The sequence below is a fragment of the Lynx canadensis genome, chromosome C2 (genome assembly GCF_007474595.2).
Source record: "Lynx canadensis isolate LIC74 chromosome C2, mLynCan4.pri.v2, whole genome shotgun sequence".
In the NCBI taxonomy this organism is placed as follows: Eukaryota; Metazoa; Chordata; class Mammalia; order Carnivora; family Felidae; genus Lynx; species Lynx canadensis.
In genome coordinates, this window is record NC_044311.2 from 158,054,048 (window position 1) to 158,075,713 (window position 21,666).

The 21,666-nt window shown below is 59.4% G+C and overlaps 1 protein-coding gene across 7 annotated transcripts in view; it reads left to right on the plus strand.

Moving 5' to 3' along the window:
• The window catches only part of PCBP3 (poly(rC) binding protein 3), a 130,997-nt gene that overhangs the window by 98,371 nt on the left and 10,960 nt on the right, over nucleotides 1-21,666 (plus strand). Inside the window, exons 4-12 of one of the 7 annotated variants that reach the window (XM_032594800.1) lie at nucleotides 548-571; nucleotides 1,387-1,419; nucleotides 1,744-1,860; nucleotides 2,773-2,904; nucleotides 3,746-3,874; nucleotides 7,063-7,206; nucleotides 10,721-10,762; nucleotides 20,057-20,135; nucleotides 20,865-20,924. In XM_032594800.1, coding sequence (XP_032450691.1) covers nucleotides 548-571; nucleotides 1,387-1,419; nucleotides 1,744-1,860; nucleotides 2,773-2,904; nucleotides 3,746-3,874; nucleotides 7,063-7,206; nucleotides 10,721-10,762; nucleotides 20,057-20,135; nucleotides 20,865-20,924 — 760 coding nt within the window. The remainder of the gene's footprint in view (nucleotides 1-547; nucleotides 572-1,386; nucleotides 1,420-1,743; nucleotides 1,861-2,772; nucleotides 2,905-3,745; nucleotides 3,875-7,062; nucleotides 7,207-10,720; nucleotides 10,763-20,056; nucleotides 20,136-20,864; nucleotides 20,925-21,666) is intronic. The other 6 variants (XM_030329394.1, XM_030329393.1, XM_030329398.1 and 3 more) reach the window with 6 other exon arrangements.

Sequence of the window (21,666 nt, forward strand, 5' to 3'; positions counted from 1 at the left end):
CACTGGGAGCCTCTCCAAGCTGGCCCCTGTATCCTCCTGACTCCCTCGCACTTTGCCTGCCTCAGTCCTGGAACCAGCCATTTCTCCAGGGAACCCTGACTCTTATGAGTGGGGGGTGGTGTCAGAAGCCCGGGTCGGGTCACGTATAGAGTACTCCTCCTTTTTTAAAACGTGAAAAGGCAAGTAGCAGTGCTTAATTATCTTTACATCACAAAATTGGGGAAGATTTTGTGTTTTATCTGTTTCTTTCCTGGTTTCTTAAGGCCCTAAGAGCATAGAAATGCCTCCTGACTTAATTGTGTGGAGCCGGCCGCTGGCTTCTGCTTGTCCATGTGTCTGTCAGAGGCAAGGCCTGGGTCTAACCAAGGTCAGACGGGCACCCAGGAGCCCCCAGACCCAGGGCCTCACACAGGCGGCCCGACTGCGCTCCTTCCTGACAGTCCTGACACCCTGTCCTCGCTCCAACACAGACGGGTCTCGGTGTCCATCACGGGCCTTTCCCGCAGCCGCTCTATGACATCAACTTTGTGTGATTCTTTTCCTGTAGGAAGTTGGAAGCATCATCGGGAAGGTAACTACTGAGCGAGCTCTGCCTGTGCTGCGGTCCCTGAGAGGAGGTGCCAGGGCCCCGGGCCTGTGCTGGGCGACGTGCCACGTGGTGGTGTGTGCCCCGCCCTGAGGATTCCAGCGGAATCCTGAGTCCCCGTGAGGCTGGTCCAGGGCCTCCCGTGCGATTCTCTGAAAGCCCAGCAGGCGATGTCCCCGGGCCCCGTCCTGGCCAGGCCCCGGCCAGTCACCACAGCAGCCCGCCCCGCTGCCCTGCGGCCTGTCCTTCTTCCCGGGCGTGAGGGCCCAGTGAGCACGAGTCACTGGCATTCTCCAGAGCAGTCTCCCCTCTGGCCAGTGGGTGGTGGTCGGTCTGGAATCTCCCTTCCAAAATTAAAGACACGTGCCTCGGGGAAAGCAAGAGTGGATTTGGAAGCCTCAAGCATGTGGGAGAGGCTGGGGTGAGGCACCGCCTCCCGTGGTCGGCCTGTGACCGTCTCCAGGCCCCCTGGCGTCCGGGTCCAGGTCTTTCCACGAGAGCCTCGGGGCACCTGCCCTGGCCTGGCCCTGCTTTGCCTGTGACGAAGATGAGGGCTGTGAAGACCTCTGCGGGGCAGGAGCCCAGCCGGCGCCCCGGCCCCCCTCCCCGAAGGGCCCCTCGCAGGGCTGTGGCGGGGGCTCAGGGAGCCACAGCGTCAGGCTCTAGCCCCACCGTGAGGGCTGCTGCTTGCCGGTGCACGAGGCGGGCATCCGCGCCCCGCGTACTCCCACGCCAGAGCCTCTCGCCCATGGTGGAACCTCGGAGCGACGCCTTGACTGTTTTCTGAATCTTTATTCCAGAAAGGAGAGACAGTGAAAAAGATGCGTGAAGAGGTGAGCTGGCTGACACTCGGCGGCGTCCCATCTGCGGGCGGGGGGGAGGAGCGAGGCCAGCAGTCCTGTCCTGCGGGAGCCCCGGCCAGGCCACCCCTGGCGGGTCAGAGGCCCCTTCCCTCCGCCGTGTGTGCCCCCGCGTCAGGGCTTCTGTGTCCAGGGGCGGCAGGGGGCACGGTGGCCGACCCCGCTCTGAAGGATGGCCCCGGACGGCCTCCCCGCTTAGTGTGGAGGTTTGCACATGGCTGTCAGAAGGCCTGGAAGCCCCAGCCAGGTTCCACCCGTGGCTCTAACCCCGTCCGGGCTGTGCTCACCTCCTTCCAGAGCGGCGCGAGGATCAACATCTCTGAGGGAAACTGCCCGGAAAGAATCGTGACCATCACAGGCCCCACCGACGCCATCTTCAAGGCCTTTGCCATGATCGCCTACAAGTTTGAGGAGGTGAGATGTGTCCCCAGAGACCCCGCGGCGGGGGGCAAGGCACAAGCCTTCGCCCCGTCACCTCCTCGCCGCCCGGGCGCTCCCGTGGCCGCAGGCCACCTGGTGACAGGCCAGCCGTCACGCTCCGTGTCCGTGAGCCCGGCCCTGAGCGAGAGCCCCAGCCGTGCCCCGCGGCTGCTGCCCTGGCGTGTGCGCTTGGCCACGGGGGGACCCGTGGACTCTCCCGTGGACGCGTATAAACACGCATACACTTGCGTGTCTGTGGCACGTCTATGCGCCCTGTCAGTGAGTTCGATCAAGGTTTTCATGTGTTTCCAATATTGTTCAACTTGCCAAAAGCTATTCAGAGATGCATTCGGTATTTTTATTCAGAAGGTGGTCAAGCCAGGGAGTTAAGTTTTTCTGTCCAAAATGCGCCTCCCTGCCTGTCCAAGGCCCTTCGTGCCCTGCCCAGCCTTGAGGACAAAGCAGGGCCTGAGTCCGGGTGTCACCTGGATCTGCGTCGCGCCCTGTCCACGGCAGCACCACGGCAGCCACGACCTGCGTGTCTGCGAGTGATTGGCACGTGTGGGTCCCCTTCTGCAGACCCAGCTGTCCTCTCCTTGCTTGTCCTCCTGAGCCTGACTGGCCTTCAAGCCTCTGCAGTCCACCAGTCCGTCCACTGTGTCCTTCCTCTGGACGCTCAGCCGTTTGCCACGGTGTGTGTGCCAGGTGCCTCCATCTGGGGACACTTGAGTCCCCACACTTGTCCTCTCGCTGCCCCCGCCGCCCCTGTGCCCCTGGGGGCAGGAACCCTGCCCCGCCAGCCTCTGGAGCATATTCAGGTGCTTTCCCACCGAGCCTGGCCTTTGCACTCACTGGCGTGTATGCGGCATGCTGTGTAGGCCCACACGTGTCTTTCTCCCTCCCCAGGATATCATTAACTCTATGAGCAACAGCCCTGCCACCAGCAAGCCCCCGGTGACGCTGAGGCTGGTGGTCCCCGCCAGCCAGTGTGGGTCCCTGATCGGCAAAGGCGGCTCCAAGATCAAGGAGATCAGGGAGGTAACAGAACCTTCTCCGGCTGCTGGTGCCCGCTGCTGGGAGGGTAGAGCCCGCCCCCCCCTCCCCTGGAGGCCCAGCACTGCGAACCCTGCCAGCATGGAGCTTACGGTAGGGGAGGGCCGTCCAAAGAGCAGAGGGTGGGACGTGGGACCCCCTAGAACGTGCACAAAGGTGTCGCTCAGAGGCGCTGGGCGCCTGTGAGGGGGCCTGTGCACCCCAACCGGGGACAGGCAGGGCCCTCCTGCCACCCGGTCATGCGGCTCTAGGCCACAGAGGCCGTGGTCTCTGCCCCCAAGCAGGTGCATCCAGGGACTGGCCGGCCTGAGCTGTCCCAGCAGGGAGGGAGCCAGTGTGAGGGGTGGACTTTATGCTCACACGTTGCCGTGTTCAGAGAAAGCCTAACTCCTTCCGTCTCCCTTAAGGAGGGTGGCCACCCTGTCGTGATTCCGTCAAGGAGACACAGCTGAAGAGTTTAGGCTTTCCTAGTGTCCGTCATTCTCTGTGACCTGAAACTCCGAAGGGGAGATAAAATTCCATGTATTTGAAAAAAGGGATTCCATTTCTGTCTCCGTCTCTACAAATGCCACTTGCAGGTTAAAATGCCTCTTGTCCAGCGTCGCTGTCCCTGTGCCAGGCCATGCTGGGCAGTGGTGGGCTGAAGGCGACCGGCCCCGCCCCATGGGCGCCCAGGGAATGGGCAGAGGGCTGGGGTGCCAGGCGGGCATGAAGGGGCACCGTTGGGGGGGGCGTCCGTGCACCGCACCCTCAGCACGCCCTCTCGAGCTCCCAGGAGCGCTGCCCTGGCTCAGGCCGTGTCCCCTCCAATGTCTCATTTCTGCAGTCCACAGGTGCCCAGGTCCAGGTGGCCGGGGACATGCTGCCCAACTCCACGGAGCGGGCAGTGACCATCTCGGGGACCCCCGACGCCATCATCCAGTGCGTCAAGCAGATCTGTGTGGTCATGCTGGAGGTACAGTCTGGGCATCCAGGGACCACCGCCAGCCTGCCCCGCGAGCCACACCGGCTGTGGCTTCTTCGTGTCGGCTGCGGCACGTGGCTGGGGCCGTGCGGGGGCCGGGGGTCGGGAGCGTGACCGGAGCGAGAGCCGTGCCGGGGGTGCGGGCGCCGGGGGAGGGACAGCTGCCGGCCGCCCGCCGCCCGCCCCCTTTGGCATGTCCCTCCTCGTGGCTGGGGAGCCGGGGAAAGGGACGTGTGAGGAGACGCTTGCATCACCGGTCGTCGGTCTGTGGCGTGAGGGGCATCCAGTACAAGGGCGGCCGTAAGCACGGCCCACGGACGAGGGGGAGGCCCGCGCTCACCACACCCGCAGGCGTCAGGGTCCCACCAAGGCACAGAGGAGGAAAAGCACGCTGAAACGCCCAGTTCTGAGACAGACAGGAAGCAAACAAAATGGTTAAAACCAAAGGAGAAGCAAAGAAGACAGCTGAGCGAGACAAAAGCCTCTCGACATTTGGGGGAGAAACCCCTGAGATTTCAATGTCAGCCTCTGCCCCAAATGCAGCAGGGCTCCCTGAGGCCGCCAGCAGTTGCTGGTCTCGAAGCCGAAGTGAAGCGTGTCTGCGTCACGCGACAGCCCCCGACAGGCGTTGCGGGCTCGAGGGCCATGAGGGAGGGCGAACACCAGGCGCCCACAGCGGTGGACTCCCAGCCTCTGTGCCCTCGCCCCTCTTGTCCTCGGCTCGGCGTTCGGATCCACCCCCAAGTCTCTAAAAAATTTGCATGGTTTCTATTTTCCTGAAGTACAATATTTTGTGAAGTCGAAAATATTTTTCTAAATATCGGTGTCCTGACGGTCCCCAGCCACTGGCCATGGTGACAGTCGGTGCCGTTCTGGGTTCCCTTCCATCCCCTGCTGCTGGGACAGACGGAGCGGGCCGGGTGCTGCCTGCACCGGCGGATGCCCGAGGCGGCGAGGAAGCACGCGCGTCTTGAGCTGCGGTGGCCCGTCAGAGTGCTGAGTCCGTCAGAGCGCTGAGTCCGTCAGAGTGCTGAGTCCCGAGTGCTGAGTCCGTCAGAGTGCTGAGTCAGAATGCTGAGCCACACGAACGGCTCCGGGAGGGACATGGCCTCCCACGTTCAATAACAAGGATTGGACTAAAACTCTCGGCCTCCTCAGGACTCCTCCCAGGTGGCATGGCCCACACCGTGTTCACGGTCAGGTGCGGCCCCGCAGAAGCAGGCTAGACCCCTTTGGCTGCGGGTGCTGGCACCCCAGGGCTGTGGTTAGAACCGCCCGGTCTTCCCGCGGGCGGGGAGGCCGACGCGAGACTCGACCAGGAAGCGCACGTGGCAAGCGTGACCCGCAAGTGGGCTGAGGTGGGGCCTCGCCCTTACCGGCCCGGAGCTCTCAGGGGTCGGGGGAACCGCCGTGCTTACGGAAGTTGGGCCCATTTTTAAGTGAAAATGAGCTGGACGAACAGAGCAAAGGTTAGCGGACTTTCAGACTCTGCTCGGGCGGCCCCGCACCCTTCAAGTGGCCACTGAGAGGCCTGCCCTCTGGTGCGGGTGAGTCAGCGGGGCCCCGTGGACAGCACAGGGGTCGCCGCAAAGCCCACCCGTCAGCGCCTGCCGCACCCCGGGGGAGCCCCGGGGGCTGTGCTCAGAAGCCCTGTGTCCTATCCGAGGACATCGGCACGCACGGGAACCACAAGCTCACAGTGTTGGGATGGCGGGCGCTGCCGTCGGTGGGGTGCCCAGCTCAGGGACAGGGCACGGCCAGACAGGTCTCTGCTGGCACCGTGAGAACGCCACTCCCTCGAGCTCCATTTAATCACGGTTCTGCCGCGATGAAGCGAGTCTTACCTGAGGCTGCAGTGAATCCCAGCTGCACAGAGACGTTTCTGGAGGCGTTCGGTCATACCTGCAGAAACACTGAAGACTGGCCGACCCCAGGAGCCCATCATCACCCCAGACATGAGTCAGCTCGCAGGCCCCACAGCAGCCCTTCCTGCTTTATTTACAGCGAGGCTGCAGTGTTCCCGAGGTCACACAGCTCGGCCAAGGCCATACAGATTTCCCAAGGTCATACAGAGTGGCCAAGGGTACAGAGCATCATGTCAAGGTCAAACCTTGGGCTCAAGGTCACACAGTGTGCCCACGGTCACACAGCATGGCTTGGACTACAGAGTTGAAGCTGTCATCCCGTCTACTAAGCCTGTGCCCACATGACTTGGTGTCTCAGGTCGGGGCACTCTGAGGTCACACCCGGTAGCCCAGGGTGTGGGCTGGGCCTGAGTGGTCCCTGGTCTCGAGAACTCCCAGCAGGGACGCTGCCCTGGCCCCCACCCTCTGCCTCTGGCAAGCGGTGTTGCTGACCTGAGCTGGGCCCTGTGGCCTCTGCTCCCAGGGAAGACGGCCACCTGGCCAGACCAGGGAGGACCTTGGTTGCCTCTGACCAAGGAGTTGGGTTGAATTTATCAGAATCTGGCAGACTTCTGGTACTTGAGAATGTCATCCACCCCAAGGTAAAAAGCCTGTACTTTTGGACACAGAATAATCAAAGGAAATTCTAGCAAAGCTCATCAAGACTGTAACATGCTTCATTTGGACTCTAAGTTTTTTTTTTAAAAAGTTGCTCCCTTTTGTTAATAGTGAAATTGGATGTTTCTGACTGTCCCGTGATGGTGCCTACTGAGCATCATGACCCTGGCCAAGCAAAGCCTTTGGGGCTCTGAGCGGGACCCCCCCGTGGCGGAGCTGCCCACAAAGGCCAGCTTCATCCTGAGCATGAGAGAGAGGGACAGATTTTCCCAGAGGACAACACCCAGGCTGACACAAGTGGCCCGCAGGCAGCCACCTGGCCATCTGTGCAGGCTGTGGGGGCCCCCAGTGCAGACTGGGGCTTGGTTTCCATTCTTACTTGTCAGGGAGTAGCATCCCACACCGCCGTGGAGCCCACCACACCCTGCGGGCGGACGGCTGGGGTGTATTTAGGGCAGTAGTTATGTGGAAGAGGGGGCCCTCCGGAGGGTCCCCATCAGGCAGCCCTCCCGCCGCGGGGTATCCCCTACCCTCTGGCACTGCCGGGGAGGGCGGGCGGTGCAGCGGGGTGGGCTCGGGAAGGAGGCCTCCCCGTGATCAGATCCTGACGCGAAGCTGCTCTAATGCTCTCTCTCCCTCTCCTGTCCCTTTTCCTAGTCCCCACCGAAAGGTGCCACCATTCCCTACCGCCCAAAGCCCGCCTCCACCCCTGTCATTTTTGCAGGTGGTCAGGTAAGAGCCGACCCGCTCGCGGCCTCCACTGCCAACCTCAGCCTTTTACTGCAGCCCCCGCCGCTGCCCGTTAGTGCACTCAGGTTTTCTCCCTTCTCACGTGCACGTCTCCCACCCCACCCACGCTGGGCGCAGAGCTCTCCCGGCCTGCCGCCGGGCACGGGGCGAGCTGGGCAGTGTGGGGCAGACAGAAAAGGCCAAGGCAGACGACCCGCAGAGCCTGGACCCCGGAAGCGTCTTCTCCCTGGCCGGGCACAGAAGGACCCTGGTCCTGCCTAGGCAACATTGGCCCAAATCTACTTCGTCGAGTGTCTAAGGGGCTTAGCAGAAGGGCCAGAAGCGTTACACTGACCCTGTGGCTCGAGGTTGAGACAACTGGAGCTGTGGGAACAGGGTCCCGTCTCCCCCGAAATGCACATCCCCAACCCCCCACAGAGGAGTCTCTAGGAGCACGCAGGGGAAGGGAAAGGTGACTTCCGGGTCACAGCGATGGCCCTCGCACTCCGCCCTGCCCCGCACCGGCCAGGCCGGGACACCTGCTCTGCACACCTGTGGCTGGGGCAGGAGCCGCCGACCTCCTTCCTCCCCCTTCGGCAAGGGGCCCGGGAGGCCAGCAGCTCATCAGCAGGGCCCAGAGAGAGCTGAGGAGAGGGGCTGTGCCCACCTCCTGCCATCGGGTACCTGTGCCACCCACCTCGGGGTCACGACAATAGGTAGAGGACCTTGGGAGGTGCCCGGCCAGGGTGCCTGGAGGAGCTCTGCGTCCAGTTGGCGGTGACGTGTGTCTTTGTTCAAGGGAGAGTGAAGACTGAGCATTCCCAGAGGCAACCCAGGTCAGGGGAGAATGGCCATGACTTTGTCGTTAACAAAGGGGCAAATGAAAATTTTCTCCACATTTTAAAGGAATCTTATCAGATCCTCCAGATTGACTCTCAACGTTAGGTGTTTCCAAGAGCAGCATGTGGGCTGCTTCCCACCGGGAGGGACCCAGTGGCTCCCACAGGGCTGTGTGGTTCAGGGAAGGCCACTGTCCACTGTGCCTGGCTTCTGCACGCGGCCACTGCGGGCCCGTCTCCCAGCTACCACAGCCCTCAAGTCACCCAGTGGCCCTGCCCTTTGTCTGGACCCTTCACGTCCCTGCACCCTCCCACTGCAGCCCCGGGACCTGGGCACGCCCCCATTTTACAGGTCAGAAAGCAAGGCCAGAGGTAGTCCCGGGGGCACACAGACACAGGGGGCCTTGTTCAGAATACGATGTCCTTTCCCCTGAAGTCCTAGTAAGCTAGCAGGTTAGATACATGTGTGGCCTTGACCCTGACATGTGAACAGACCCACGATGCCACCATGTGGTAAAGTGCGGTCTGTCTTCAAAAGGGAAGCACAGTAACACCCACGAGAGCCGGGAAAGCCGTGTGGGCCAAGGCCAGCGTAGCCCCAGCCAAGGAAGGCCGTCCCGGTCATCTCCTCTCAGGGCAGCGAGGTCACCAGCATCGTGGGCGCTTGTCCCGAGGCTGTCCCCAGGCTACAGGCACCTGTGCCCCCCGAGACAGGTCTGGCCAGTGGCTCTTCGTGGTTGTGTGGAGACCGATGAGGCACAGCACAAACAGAAATGGGGTGTGAATGAGATTTAGCAGCAAGGGGGCCCTTCAGAACCCAGACCCCACCTGCCGCAGGACCTAGGCCTGACTCCCCTCTGGAGACACCCCTCACTGTGGATCTCCCACCTGCACTGGCTCTCACCGAGCACTGGTACCCGAGGGCCAGCAGGTACCCCACCAGAGAGCGCCAGCCTGCATTTCAAAAAATGTTTTTAATGTTTCTGTATTTTTGAGAGAGAGCAAGCGGGGGAGGGCCAGAGAGAGAGGGAGAAGGAAACAGAGGATCTGACTTCGGCTCCGTGCTGACAGCAGGGACCCCAACGCAGGGCTCAAGCTCACAAACTGTGAGATCACGACCTGAGCCGAAGTCAGACACTTAACTGACGGAGCCACCGGGCGCCCCAACCCAGCCAGCCCAGTGTTTCAAGCAGGTCGCAGATGACGAAGGTTTCGTCCGGAGAACCTTTGTCTGTCTTCCCAGCTGTACCTTCCCTCTATCCATGGTAAACTGCTCCCATAGTTCAAATAAAACCGAGAACGCGACCACCTAAGTGAGTAAAAACGTGTGGGATAAAGAACTGCCCTGTCCGGAGGTGTGTGCAGTTCCACTGGGGCGACCGGGGCCGTAGGACGGTGTGCGTCCCAGGCCTGTGACGCGTGGTGACGCGCTGGAGCGTGTGCCCGCTGGCACCTCCATGAAACCTAAAGACAAGCCACGGAGCTTGTGCACAGAAGTCCAGAGGGGGAAGGGCGGCCCCACTGCCTTCCCCTCGGACACTCTCAGCGTCTGATAAGATTCCTTTACTTCCCCGTGGGACGCCTGGATGGCCCCCACCTCCAGTGGGCCCCGCCTGGTGCCTGGTGGCCTTTACCTCCCCGCTTGGGTTGTTTATGAGGAAAACCGTCAGACGCCACCCTCGGTGCAAAGTCCACAGAAGGGACGCTTGGACTGGCCTGTGGTCTCCCTCTCGGTGCACGTGTGCAGACACAGGTGGGCATCGCGTGCCCGCTTGGGATGTGGCACGGGGACCCCACGTGGCCAGGTGCCGGAAGGCACGTCCCTCCCCACCTGTGCCGCCCATGCCCGGGGCCTCGACCGCGGCTGCCCAGAGCTGGTGTGGCACGTCCCACATCACAGCACATGGGGCCTGACAGCAAGTCTTTGGTCTTTGCTCTCCCTTGACACCTTGTGGATCGTTTGTTTTTGGCCGTGAGTTTCTGGGAGCGTCTCAGCCGGTGGACTGTTGCGGTGGGTGGGGGCGGGCAGGGGGGAGAGGCGCCAGGCCCACGCCCGCTGTGGCCACCCTGAGTCACCGTCTTGAAGGTGAAGCCTCAGGGACCACGCTGGCCCCGGAGAACAACTGCTCGGCCCGCTGAGGCTGCAGGTCAAGACCATCCATCTTGTGACTGATTCGGGCACGTTTCTTACTTAATCTGCTTTTGCAAAATTGGTTTTGAGTCACCTTTTAAAGGTCCTTTGGTTTGGTTTTCTTGGGACAAGTACTTTGCAAAAGTGTTCACTCTGAAAGCTGATGAAAATTGCCAAAGGCTAATAATGAATCTGTAACGGTCAGATCACTTGCGGGGGGGTTTCTATTAAGAACCCCCTCCGGGGGAGTGGGGAGCCTTCCCAGCGGCGCCCCTTCCCGCCCTCCCTGCCGGCCCCGCCAGTCTGCACTCCTGCGGCTCTCCAGGAGGTGGGGCGCGGCTCGCCTGGCCCACGTGTCCCGCTGTCGCGCCGGTGAGGCTTGGCCCCGCGACACCCCCAGTCTGCACCTCCCGGCGCCCTGAGGGACTCGCCTTTCGTCCTAAGCTGCCGGCGGAAGGGGGGATGCGCTCTGTGAGGGCACGCTCTCTCCAGAGGGCCTCGGGCCCGTTCCCACGAAGCCCCACCCCTGAGAAAGCCCGTGTCCCCCGGGGAGGGCCGCCGGCGGGCACAAGCGTGGCCGCCGCTTCGCGAGCTGACCGTGTCTCTCTCTTTCTAGGCCTACACGATCCAGGGACAGTACGCCATCCCCCACCCAGATGTGAGTCTCCACTCTGCCTCCCTGGCCTTCTCTTCTCATTACCGTTACCCACCTGCATGCTGCTGTACTTGCTACTAATATTAATATTACGCAATAATATTAATACCGTTCTCTCAATGTTCCCGACCTCTGTCGTATCCATATGACCTTGAATAACCTTTAACCTCTTAGCACTAATTCTACTTGTGTGGAGGACTTGGCCTGATGTCAAATTGTTCTGATTGTTGCTGCGCTCTGGGGCTTTCCTCTGCACACAGGGCCTTAGGCGGTGGCCGCAAGGCTGCTCTGCGGTGGCACCTGCCCCATCGGGTGCCCTGCAGCCACCTGAGAAGTTAGGTGACGTGCTATCAGACAGGTGCTCCAAGAGGTGCTGGGAAGGATGTTTGAACGTCCGGTAAAGCCACGCTGTCCCCTGTGGGGCCCGAGTTGAAACAGCAGCCCCTACACCCTGAGTGCAAAAGCCAACAGACGTGGCCTTGGTTTTCTTTCTAGGGCTGAAGCCCCTTGCTCCGCCATCGGGGCCTGCTCAGACGTCCCTGCGTGTGTTCCAGTCTGAGTGTGGTATCCGAGTGGAGAACGGGGCCATCCAAAGATGCACTGTCAGTGGCCCAGGGGCTGAGGGGCCAGTGTGCAGCAGGAACAGGGCAGCAGCTGTGACCCAAGGTCGTCTCTCCACAGGGACCCGGACGCTCGGGCAAGGAGGTCCTCGCTAGCTGATCCAGAAGGGAGGGTTGGGGCAGGAAGGCGGGGGGACGGGCCAGGGCAAGGCGGTGGAGGGGCGCTCGGCCTCCGTAACCTGGAGCTGGTTCCCAGAAGCCGTTTTCTTCTCTGAACCGTTTCGAGACCTGCCGAGCTTCGCGGCCTCTCCAAGAAAGCGCTTTCTGCACGTTCTCTGGGACCCGGGACTCACGTGGGAGGCGCTGCCGGGTCGCTGGGTGCTCGAGCCTTCTGCCAACCCCGACACGGTCCAGCTGGGCGCGCGGGACGTGGTCAGTGAGATGGGCAGGCGGGTCACTCCCGTGCCCCGCCGGCCCGCTGGAGCCCACAGACCCCTCAGGGCCCTGGCCACCTCCGTCTCCCCTTTGAGGATACGTGTCAAAGCCTGGCCTCCGCTAGTGACCCCCACACCCCGTTCCGTGTTATCGGGGCAGCTCTTCATTCTCCTGTGAGTCGCTCAGCGATCCCAGGAGTGGGGGAGGGGGTGAAGGTGTGAACCTACTCAGCCTTCTCGAAAGAACCACCGGCAGCTCTAAAAGTTAAACGTCTTTTACCCCAAGGAGGTCGCCAGCAGTGCCCGCGAAAATGACAGAGCGCTGGAGGTCGGTCCGTAGGAGCTCCCGCGGCAGGCAGGGGCAGGCCCCGTGGCTCAGAGGCCTTTCCGGTTCCAGGCGGGTGACGCCCTGTCCCTCATCGTCTCAGCCGACCGCCGACTGTGACAGGGGGTGCAGGTGTTAGAGCCTGGGAGAAGGGGCGGCCCGTCCCCAGCGCAGGAGTGCGCACGGAGCGTAGGCACGCGACGGGGTGGGCTCCACCGCTCCTCTCAGAGGGCCCCGAGTGGGGTGGTGGCAAATCAGAACAGAGGCCAAGTGGGTCACAGGCCTAATTCCTCGGGTGGCACGATCTTCATTTAACGGGGGGCCGCTGGTCTTGCTCCTCTAGAAGTGCGGGTGCGTGTGCAAGAGCAGACTGGGAAACCCGGCTCGTGGGCTTTTCTCAAACTCAGGAGCTCGGGAAACACAGTGGTCTAGCCCCTCACGAAGGGCGGTTGACCCCAGAGAACAGCTCCGAGGCCTGAGATTTCCTGCAGCCCTAGGCATGGCCTCTGAGCTCACGGAGAAGAGTCTCTGGCCTCAGGTTCCCACGTTCGTGGGCGCACACCTGTCTCAGGCTGAGGAACTTCCGTTTGGCTGATTGATTTTTGTATCAACTCGTCGTTACGTCCCTCCATGTGATTTTCTCACTATCTGTTGAAAGCAGGTAGTTTCGCAGGCATTTTTGTCAGGTTGTTTAAGCTGACTTATAACTCAGGGTTGCATAATTGCTTCATTGCCTTTGGTACGTCTCATGAGCTGGCGCTCTGTGCGGGACCCTCCCCTGTGTAGACCGGACAGGGTGGGGGACGCACGGCTGCCAGGACTCTGTAGCGAGAGCTCTGAGAAGTGCGCTTTGCGCGCTGGTGACACTGAACGCCAGACGATCATGTTGATGCTCCATCCGAAACAAAAATAAACCAGCCGCCTGGGGACATGGGTGATGGTGGCCAGGAAAGGGAACTTTTAACTAAGCTTAGTATTCAGTAGGGACTTTAAAGGCCTCGTTTCTTAGAACCCGAATACAATAGTGATAGGAAATCCTACTTTATTTTAAAATATAACTGAGTGCACAGGTTGAATGTTTGAGCCACGGTGGCTGACACACACACATTTTAACAGCCTGGTAACTTATCTGAATCAGGCCCAGACTGTAAGGAAACCTGTTTCTCAGAGCTGAGTGTTTCTTCATCTAGAACTAAACTGTACGTACTTCTTACATGCCCTGCCTCGCCCTCCCTGGAGAATCGCCAGGACCCACCTTGCCAGTTTTGCGGTGGCACCTGCCACTCGCTTGTTTTGCCCGAATCCCCCCGGATTCGCCCAGGAGAGGCACCGGGGCACCGGGTATGGGAGGATGTCCCCGGCCCCAGGCTCACCTCCAGAGCTCTGGGGGCGGCTCCCCTCACCTCCACAGAGCCTCCGCGGGGTCACGCGGCTTCAGACGTGGGGGGTGGGGGGCAGCAGGGACTCAGACGTGGGAGCCACCCAGTCCTCCCGCCCACCCAGTAACCTGTGTCTCTTCACTTCCGCGGTGTGATCAGCCAGCGGCAGGCCGACCCCTGCGTGTGACTCCTCTCTGCTGGTCTTCAGACTTTCTGAGTGACTCCCTCACGTGACATGCCCCTCGTTCCAGGGGCCAAAAGCAAGCAGAAAGTAAGCCAGGCGTTCCAAGTGACAACAAAGGGTTCGCCACCTCTGCCTGCTCGCCTGCACCTGGCTCCGACTGCAGGGCGGCTCTCAGGACGGCCACCCAGTCTCAAGCACGAGGAAGTGGTCGTTTGGAAAGCTCGTCGCCAGAATAAAGAGCCATGGCTTCCGGCAGCGGCGCCCAGTAACCGGGGGTCACAGGAAGCGTGTTCTTTAGGAGACAGTGACACGGAGCCATAACAGAGGGAGGAGGCGTCAGCGGGAGGGTGCACGTCAGGTCCTGCTGTCCACTCACAATTTGTTGTGGGTGCGGGGACTCCCCCGGTGACCGCCGTGTGGTGGCACCTCGTACTGGACACAGTGGAGACTGGCCGGCACTCCGACGCCAGCCAGCTTCTGGGCCTCACGTCCGTCCTACTCCTCCCAGGACCCTGCAGCTCAGGCTGGTGGGGAGGTGCCCGCGCCCCACCCGCTGCCAGGGCACCTCCTATCCCTGCCCCTAGGCCGGCTTGCCGGAGATCTCCTCTGCCTCCCTGCCCCCTCAGAGGCCGAATCTGCATTTCCATCACACAGGGTGATGACGATTCTATGAGATGAGCCCTGAGAATTTGTCAGAATTAACAAAAGAAACCAGTCCTCACGTTCAGGAATCCCAACAAATCCCAAACAACGTAAATAAAAAGAAATCCATCTCGGATCTGTCAGAGTAAAATTGCATGACATCAAGACCAAAAGTAAATCTCCAAAGTAGTCAGAACAGGAATGTCACAGAGAGCGAGAGAGGAAGGAGGGGACGTCTCGTCAGCAACTCTGGAGGCCAGAAGGTGGTGGTGTGATAAGAAAAAGTAATTGTCAACCCAAGTTTCTATCTTAAGAGGATCTCCCAAGGACCTAAATCCGAGCATTTTCAGACAAATAGCTGTGACCAACAGGCTTGTGACGGATGCCTTCCGGAGAAGGACAGAGATTGTGGAGGCGAGGCCAGAGATGTAGGAAACGGGCTTGTTTCATTAACATAAGCACGGGCCAATGAAATACCAATGATTTTAAGCTACACAAAAATGTATACATTTGGGCAAAGGAAAGCAAGAATTGTCTGTAAAGTCAACATCAAAGTTGTCTAATTTGTGGGATTAACAAAACAGAACAAGTAGACAAAAACAGACCTTCGATTCAGATGGACCCCGGGGGAATGAGAACTTTCTGTAGCTTACCGTGTCATCCCAGAAGAGGCAAAGAGTTTAGACTTTAAACGTATGTATTAAAATGTGAAAGTGACCACTGACAGAAAAGAGTTTAATTTTGTAACTCCTGTAAAGGTATAGAGGGAGAATGCATGGCAGAAATTAACCAGTACAAAAGGAGAAAAGGATGAAAAACAGGAGAAAGAAGCCTGAGAAGATCAGGGCAATTACAAGTGCAAAATAAAACGGCAGAAATTAGTCTATACGTACGTGTAATTGTGATCAAAGTAAAAGTGTTCCAGTTAAAAAATAAGGTTCTCGGACTTAAAAAGCAAAACAGAACAAAAAACAAACAAATAGACAAGCTAACAAAACAGGGAAAAAAAAAACAAAAGCATAGCGTTTTCTTCCCCTGGAGACACACCTAAAGAATAAGGACCCAGAAATATTGAAAGAAGAGAAAAAGCTATTCTAAGAAAATACTGACTGAAAGAAACCTTGTATGTCAACATTAATGTCAGGGGCGGGGGGGCGGGAGTCAAGGCAAATGCTATATTTAGTCACTTAGACGTTGATAAAGAAGTCAACTTTAGTTGATATTTAGTCACTTACGTGTTCACCAGAAGATATAAATTCATAATTTGTACACGCCTTAACCATATCTTCAAATACATGTAAAGAAAAAATTAGCAAACCATAAAGGGAATTTGACAGGGGCAGGGGGGGCGGGAGTCAAGGCAAATGCTATATTTAGTCACTTAGACGTTGATAAAGAAGTCAACTTTAGTTGATATTTAGTCACTTACGTGTTCACCAGAAGATATAAATTCATAATTTGTACACGCCTTAACCATATCTTCAAATACATGTAAAGAAAAAATTAGCAAACCATAAAGGGAATTTGACAGACATTGTAGGTAGAGCCTTCACCTAACTCTCTTTCAATAAAGAATACAGAAGGTATTGATGGTGCAGTCGGTGAGCCTGGTGAGACATAGATTGAACTCTATACAATCCTAAACAGCCATGGAAGTCATGGAAACTTAGTAAGACTTGATCACATATTATGCCATTAAAAAAAAAACCCCACCCTCTATAAAAACTTGGAATCCTGTAGGCTCTATTCTCTTACCACAAAGCAATTAAGTTGAAATCAATAATTAAAAGGTGACCTTTGAAAAAAAAACCTTGTATTTACTGAAAGTTAAAGAAGACCAAAAGGCCAAAATACATGGAGAAGCATACCAAGTTCACGGGTAGGAACGTGAAGTATCTTTAAATGTCAATTCTCGGGGCACCTGGGTGGCTCAGTCAGTTGAGTGTCTGACTCTTGATCTCAGCTCAGGTCTTGATCTCGGGGTCGGGAGTTCAAGACCGTCACTGCAGCTTCATGCTGGGCATGAGGCCTACTTTAAAAAAGTTTTTTTTAAATAAAAGAAAATGTCAATTCTTCCCAAATCGAGGTACAAATGCAGTACAATTCCAATCAGAATCCTGACAGGGACTTAAGATGCTGTTTTAAAATTTGTGTTCAAGAGCAAAGACCAAGAAACATCAAGATATTAATGAAGAGGCTGTATGCTAGGGAGAGCAGTCCCGGAAGATACGGAGACTTGCTGTAAGGCCGAATGACTGGAGACAGAGTGGTTTGGGCACAGGGACAGACACTGGACCAGCAGGCTATATCAGGACAGTGGGTCATCCACATGGGAAAAATAATTTAAACACTAATGTGTCAAGAACGTCAACACAAGAGAGGAGAATAGCACCTTTAGAAGAAAATATAGGAGAATGCCTTTCTTTTTCAGGTCAGGAAAAGCGGTCTTAAGCAAAACATAAAGCAAACCATGAAGAAAATATTAATGAGTTTCACTACATTAAAATTTTAAAATTCTGTTTCCCTAAAGACACCAAAGGGGAGTGGGGGAAATGATCTTTTCAGCAGAACAGCTGAAAGAGGATTAGTATCTGAAATACAAAAGGAGTTTTTGTGAATCAGCAAAAATCAACCCAGTAGAAAAATGAGCAAAAGACGCACAATTTCACGGGAGGAAACGTGACCACCGCCTAGGCCCCCATGGCGGGCTGTTCCGAGAAGTGACGTAGCTGCATGGTGCATTCGACTCGAGATAACTCACTGAGTTGTGGTCTCATGGATACGTAGGATTTCAGCCTTTGTCTGCATTTAGTATTTGTCTGTTTCTCTGTCCCAACCAGTATCCATTGGAAAAGGCAAGGAACAGAGAGGTGTCCATTTCACGACACCCTGGCCCCCCTCTCCCTTTCCTTCTCCCCTCTTCCCTCCCAGCCCCGTGGAGGCCCTTGTGAATACTGAAAGTGATTATTTTTTGATGGCAGAAATACTTCAAAAAGCAGGAATCCCCCTAGCCCTTTTCCTGCTCTTGCCTTAGAAAGTGTAGAAATTGTATTCCGAGGAGATGAAGTGCTTGACTGATTAAAGGCAGAGCTAAGACCAGAGGGAGGCCAGCTGGCATCTGCCATCCGTCCACCTCTCTGCCCACCCGCTCCCTGTACCAGTGTTTATCCAGGCACTGCCGTGTGCCCGTCCAGGCTCCCCAGGACATCACTTTACATTCACGTGCGTGGGTGGAGGGGACTCATCTGTTGGTGTGGCCATTTCTCCATAAAAAGCAGCCCGTGCATGGCAGCCAGAGACATTAGGGCTGGGACATCTGAAGCCCCTGGGGGCGGCCGTTCTCCGGCATCGGCGTGGCTGGCCTCGGGGAGTATTCATCTGGTCGTGCCCAGGCTGTGCCCAGAACACGGGCGGCCGGGCTCTGGAGCACACCCACCTGGTGCACCCCATCTGCCTCCCTGCCGGGGGGGGGGGGGGCGTGGAGAGACCAGAGGAGCAGCCAGGGTGACGGAGCTGTGGACGGGCCGGTAGGGAAGCCACAGGTCGTTGGGGATGGCACTTCCCCCATCCTGCACATCGAGACCCGCCGAGCCCACTCCGCAGAGCTGGGCGGTGCTGGGGCTAACCCAGGCTGGTTCCGCCTCCAGGGCCCCGCTCTCCACTGCCGTCCTGACCGGCACACAGCTGTGTGCTCTCGGGGGCTCGGGACAGATAGGAGAGGGCCCTGCTGTGGGCGGGGCACAGAGCAGCCCGGCCAGGGCTCCCCAAGCCCAGCAGGTGCCAGCAGACCTCGTCGCACCAGGGCCGCCCCTGGGCCAAGGGCTGAAGCCCCCAGGGGTCCGGTCACACGGCAGGCCGCTCTCCTAGGTGAACACCGCGTCTGCATCGAAATCCGAGCGGTGGTCAGAGCGCGCTGTGCGCCGTGTCCCCACGTGCACGACCTGTGCTCCAGCTTCCCGCTTGCCGTCTCCAGAAGTGGTTTCCTCCTCCATCCTGGGAACTCGTAGTTAACTGCCTGGTGGAGAAACCTTAGCCCTGTTTCCAACTCCCCCTTGAAGTGGGTTCACACCCCTGTCGGGTGTCCTCGGTGGCCCATGCTTGCTGCGCACAGGGCCCGCGGCCCCGCGGCTCCCGGTCCCATCGGCTAGAGGCAGATTCATGGGACCGGTCTGCGGTCCGGCCCCTGGGCGGCGCCTCAGCCACGGACGGACGGTGTCACCCCCTCCTCAGCCTGCAGGGACTTGCTGTCTTTCTTACTCGTCCCTGAAAGAGGAGGCTTCGCTAGGCTGCTTGCAGCGTGTTCTGCAGGCACCTTCCCCGCAGGGTCATCCTGCCTGTGCCTCAGGCACAGCCGGTGCAGGCCATGCATCACCTCTCGTCCCTTGTGACTCCGGCGGTGTCCCGTGACGGTATTTCCGGGGTGTGTTCTTCCAACACCTTCCTCGGGGGGCTTCGGTGCAGAGCTGCTCAGGTCACGTCAGGCTCAGAGATGTCAGGGCTTGGGCAGGAGGGCGGGGCAGCGGGGGCGGGGTCAGCCCCCAGTCCCAGGGACAACGTTGACCTGCACCACCTCGTCAGGGACTCTTAGAGCTGAATCTGAGCCCAGGTCACCACATCCCCTGACCTATTTCTCAGGACCCCTGGGCATGATACCTGCACCCAGAGCGGCCCCACTGAGTGAGGTGTGGCCAGTGCTCCCTGGGCGGGCCCACCCCGAGCGCCACAGGTCAGGGAGCACCCCAGAAGACAGGCAGAAAGCTGCATTTCGAGGCACTCCCCCTTTCCAGGAAGGGAAGGAGAACAGAAACTCTAATGGCAAGGTCACAGGAGCCGGCCGGGAAAGATGGGCCGGGTGTGGCCACCTCCACTGCAGGAGCCTGCCTCACATCCCGGGAGCTCACACGGCGAGGGGTCCACCTGAAAGGGACGACCAGGAGGCCACGGGTCGGTCACGGCTGGGCCCCCAGCTGTAGCTGGGGTCCACGCGGTACGTCATCCTGTGGGGTCTGGAAGAGCCTGGACCACACGGCCCCGCGCACGGCGAGCCCCCGTGCCCGCCACTGCGGCCACGGGGCACGGCAGACAGGGCAGGGGCTCTCCAGGGCGGGCCGTCAGGGACACCGTGACCCTCCCCACAGTGGGAAGGGGCCCGTGGTGTTTGTCTTAGCTGCCGGCGACCCGCTCCTCTATCACCGCGAGGCCCGTCTGTGAAGGCTCTTGAGTGTCTCGGGTGTTTGCGCCTCGGGCACCATTGCTGCCTCCCCGACACACTTGTGTGGCACTGGGGACGCCGGCTCCTCCCCGAGGGCCCCCTCCTGCTGGCCTCCGGGGGCTCCGGGAAGGGCCCGTCCTCGCCTCCAGAACGGAGTCCAGGGCCGGCCCGAAGCGGGGCCGGGACACGTTTGCGTGGGCCCTGCTGTCCAGGGGAGGCTGGGAGCTGAGCGCGTTGCCCAGAGTGTGCGGTGCAGGCCCTGAGCCTGAGCAGGCCCGAGGACATCCTGCTGGACGTCTGGCGCTTGGCTGTGGGCTGGGGGTCGCCGCCCGCCAGGCCTGTGTGAGCTGCCAGGGAGTCGAGGAGAGGAAAGGAATCGGGTGCGCCGCCCAGAGGCCCATTGGTTTTCCCAGGCCAAGTCCTTGAGTTCTGCGTCTGCCATGTGTCCGCATGGCCCCTCTCTATCTATTTGTACAACGTTCTGTTACTGCCTTTTTAATTTGGTGTGACTTGTGCTCGATGACAATAATCTTCTTAGCTCTCGTGTCCCTCCTACCCCAGCAGTTGACCAAGCTCCACCAGCTGGCCATGCAGCAAACCCCCTTTCCTCCCCTCGGACAGACCAACCCCGCTTTCCCCGGTACGTACCCAGCTGCCCTTTCTGACCTCCTCTCTTCTCACCTGGGGACTCTCTTTCTGAACGGTCTTATTCAGGGCGGTGAGCAGAGCAGGTACAGTTGTAGTTGTGGATGCCAAGGGCGCAGTGTAGACACGTAGCAGTGTGCACGTTGCAGAGGGCCGGGCGGGGAGGTCTGCGTGTGTCTCCTGTGGTAGGGTAGTCACCTCACGGCTGGCCTTCTTGGGAAGAGATGTCCCGTCTGCCCCCTCGGGTCCATGCTGCTCTCCACTGCACACAGGCGTCCTGGAGGTCCCTCCTGCTGGACGCACCACCCACTTGGCCAGCCCTGAAGTCTGTTCTCCAGGAGCAAGAGCTCAGACGAGCAGACGGATGCCCTTCTGCAGGAGGCCGGTGCACATCCCAGGAGTGACACCTGCCCGGGACGGCACCCGGCCCTGCCCCGGGGAAAACTGAGATGAGCCAGCCCCCGGCCCGGGGCGCGGTCACCATCGGCACCCTACTTGGCACAGGGGCGGGGGTGGGCCTTAGCCCGCACTGTCTGGCCAGCTGGGCGTGCGTTCCTCCCGGATGACGGCAGGGCATCGCCTCGGTGGCCGAGTGGGTGACAACACACGGACATGCTGGTCTGCCGTGCATGCGCCAGTCAGATTTTGAGCTTCCCTAGTTGAAGTGACCTTGCTTATCTCCTTGAGGGCAAAACATTAAATCTGTTTCTTCTTTGCTCTCCAGGAGAAAAGCTGCCTTTACACTCCTCCGAAGAAGCTCAAAATCTGATGGGCCAGTCGTCAGGTAAAACAAAAGCACACTAAACGGAGAGAGAGCAGGCCCAGAAGGCCGTGCGTCCGCCCCTGCTCGGGCTCCGGGTCACTGACCTGGCGGGAGGAGGGGCGAGGAGGCCCGATCGCGTCTGCCACGGGGACTGCGAGCGCCTCAGCGAGGGGCCAGTGCCGTCAGGGGACAGAGCCCGAGCGGCCGGCGCCAGGCCTGCACGTGCAGTTCACAGCTTCCGTGTCCGCCAAGTGGGTCAGTCCCGAGTCTCTGATGGCCACTGAAGGCCCCACACGTGGTGGGCCACCGTCTGCGTTGCCACACATTCTCTGGGTGGCACGGCGCGTGGGGGCCTGCCGGAAAGAATTTACCATGACGTGTGCTTTCCGGGGACGCGTTTTGTAGGAGACACGGCCCGCCGTCAGGGAGCAGAGGCCCCCGGGCCCGATCTGTCTGCACCCGTTGTGGCTGAGTGAAGATGCGCCTAGGCTGTGGCAGAGCAGACACGGGTCTGCGGGTCCCAGTACCCAGGGCGGGTGGGGAGCGAAGCCACTTGAGAGCTTGCGGCGGGCGGAGCGGTCTCCCCGTGAGGCGCCACCCGCTCCCCCCGTCCCGCTCAGGGTCGGGGCAGAAGAGCAAGTGTCCAGCTGAAAGGGAATGCAGGAGGGCAGCGCTCCCGGCGCGAGCCTGCTGTCACCCCGTCCGTGTGTTCTGGGCCCCAGAGCCTAGCTGTGCGCCTGGGGCTCTGGGGCCATCTCCGGGC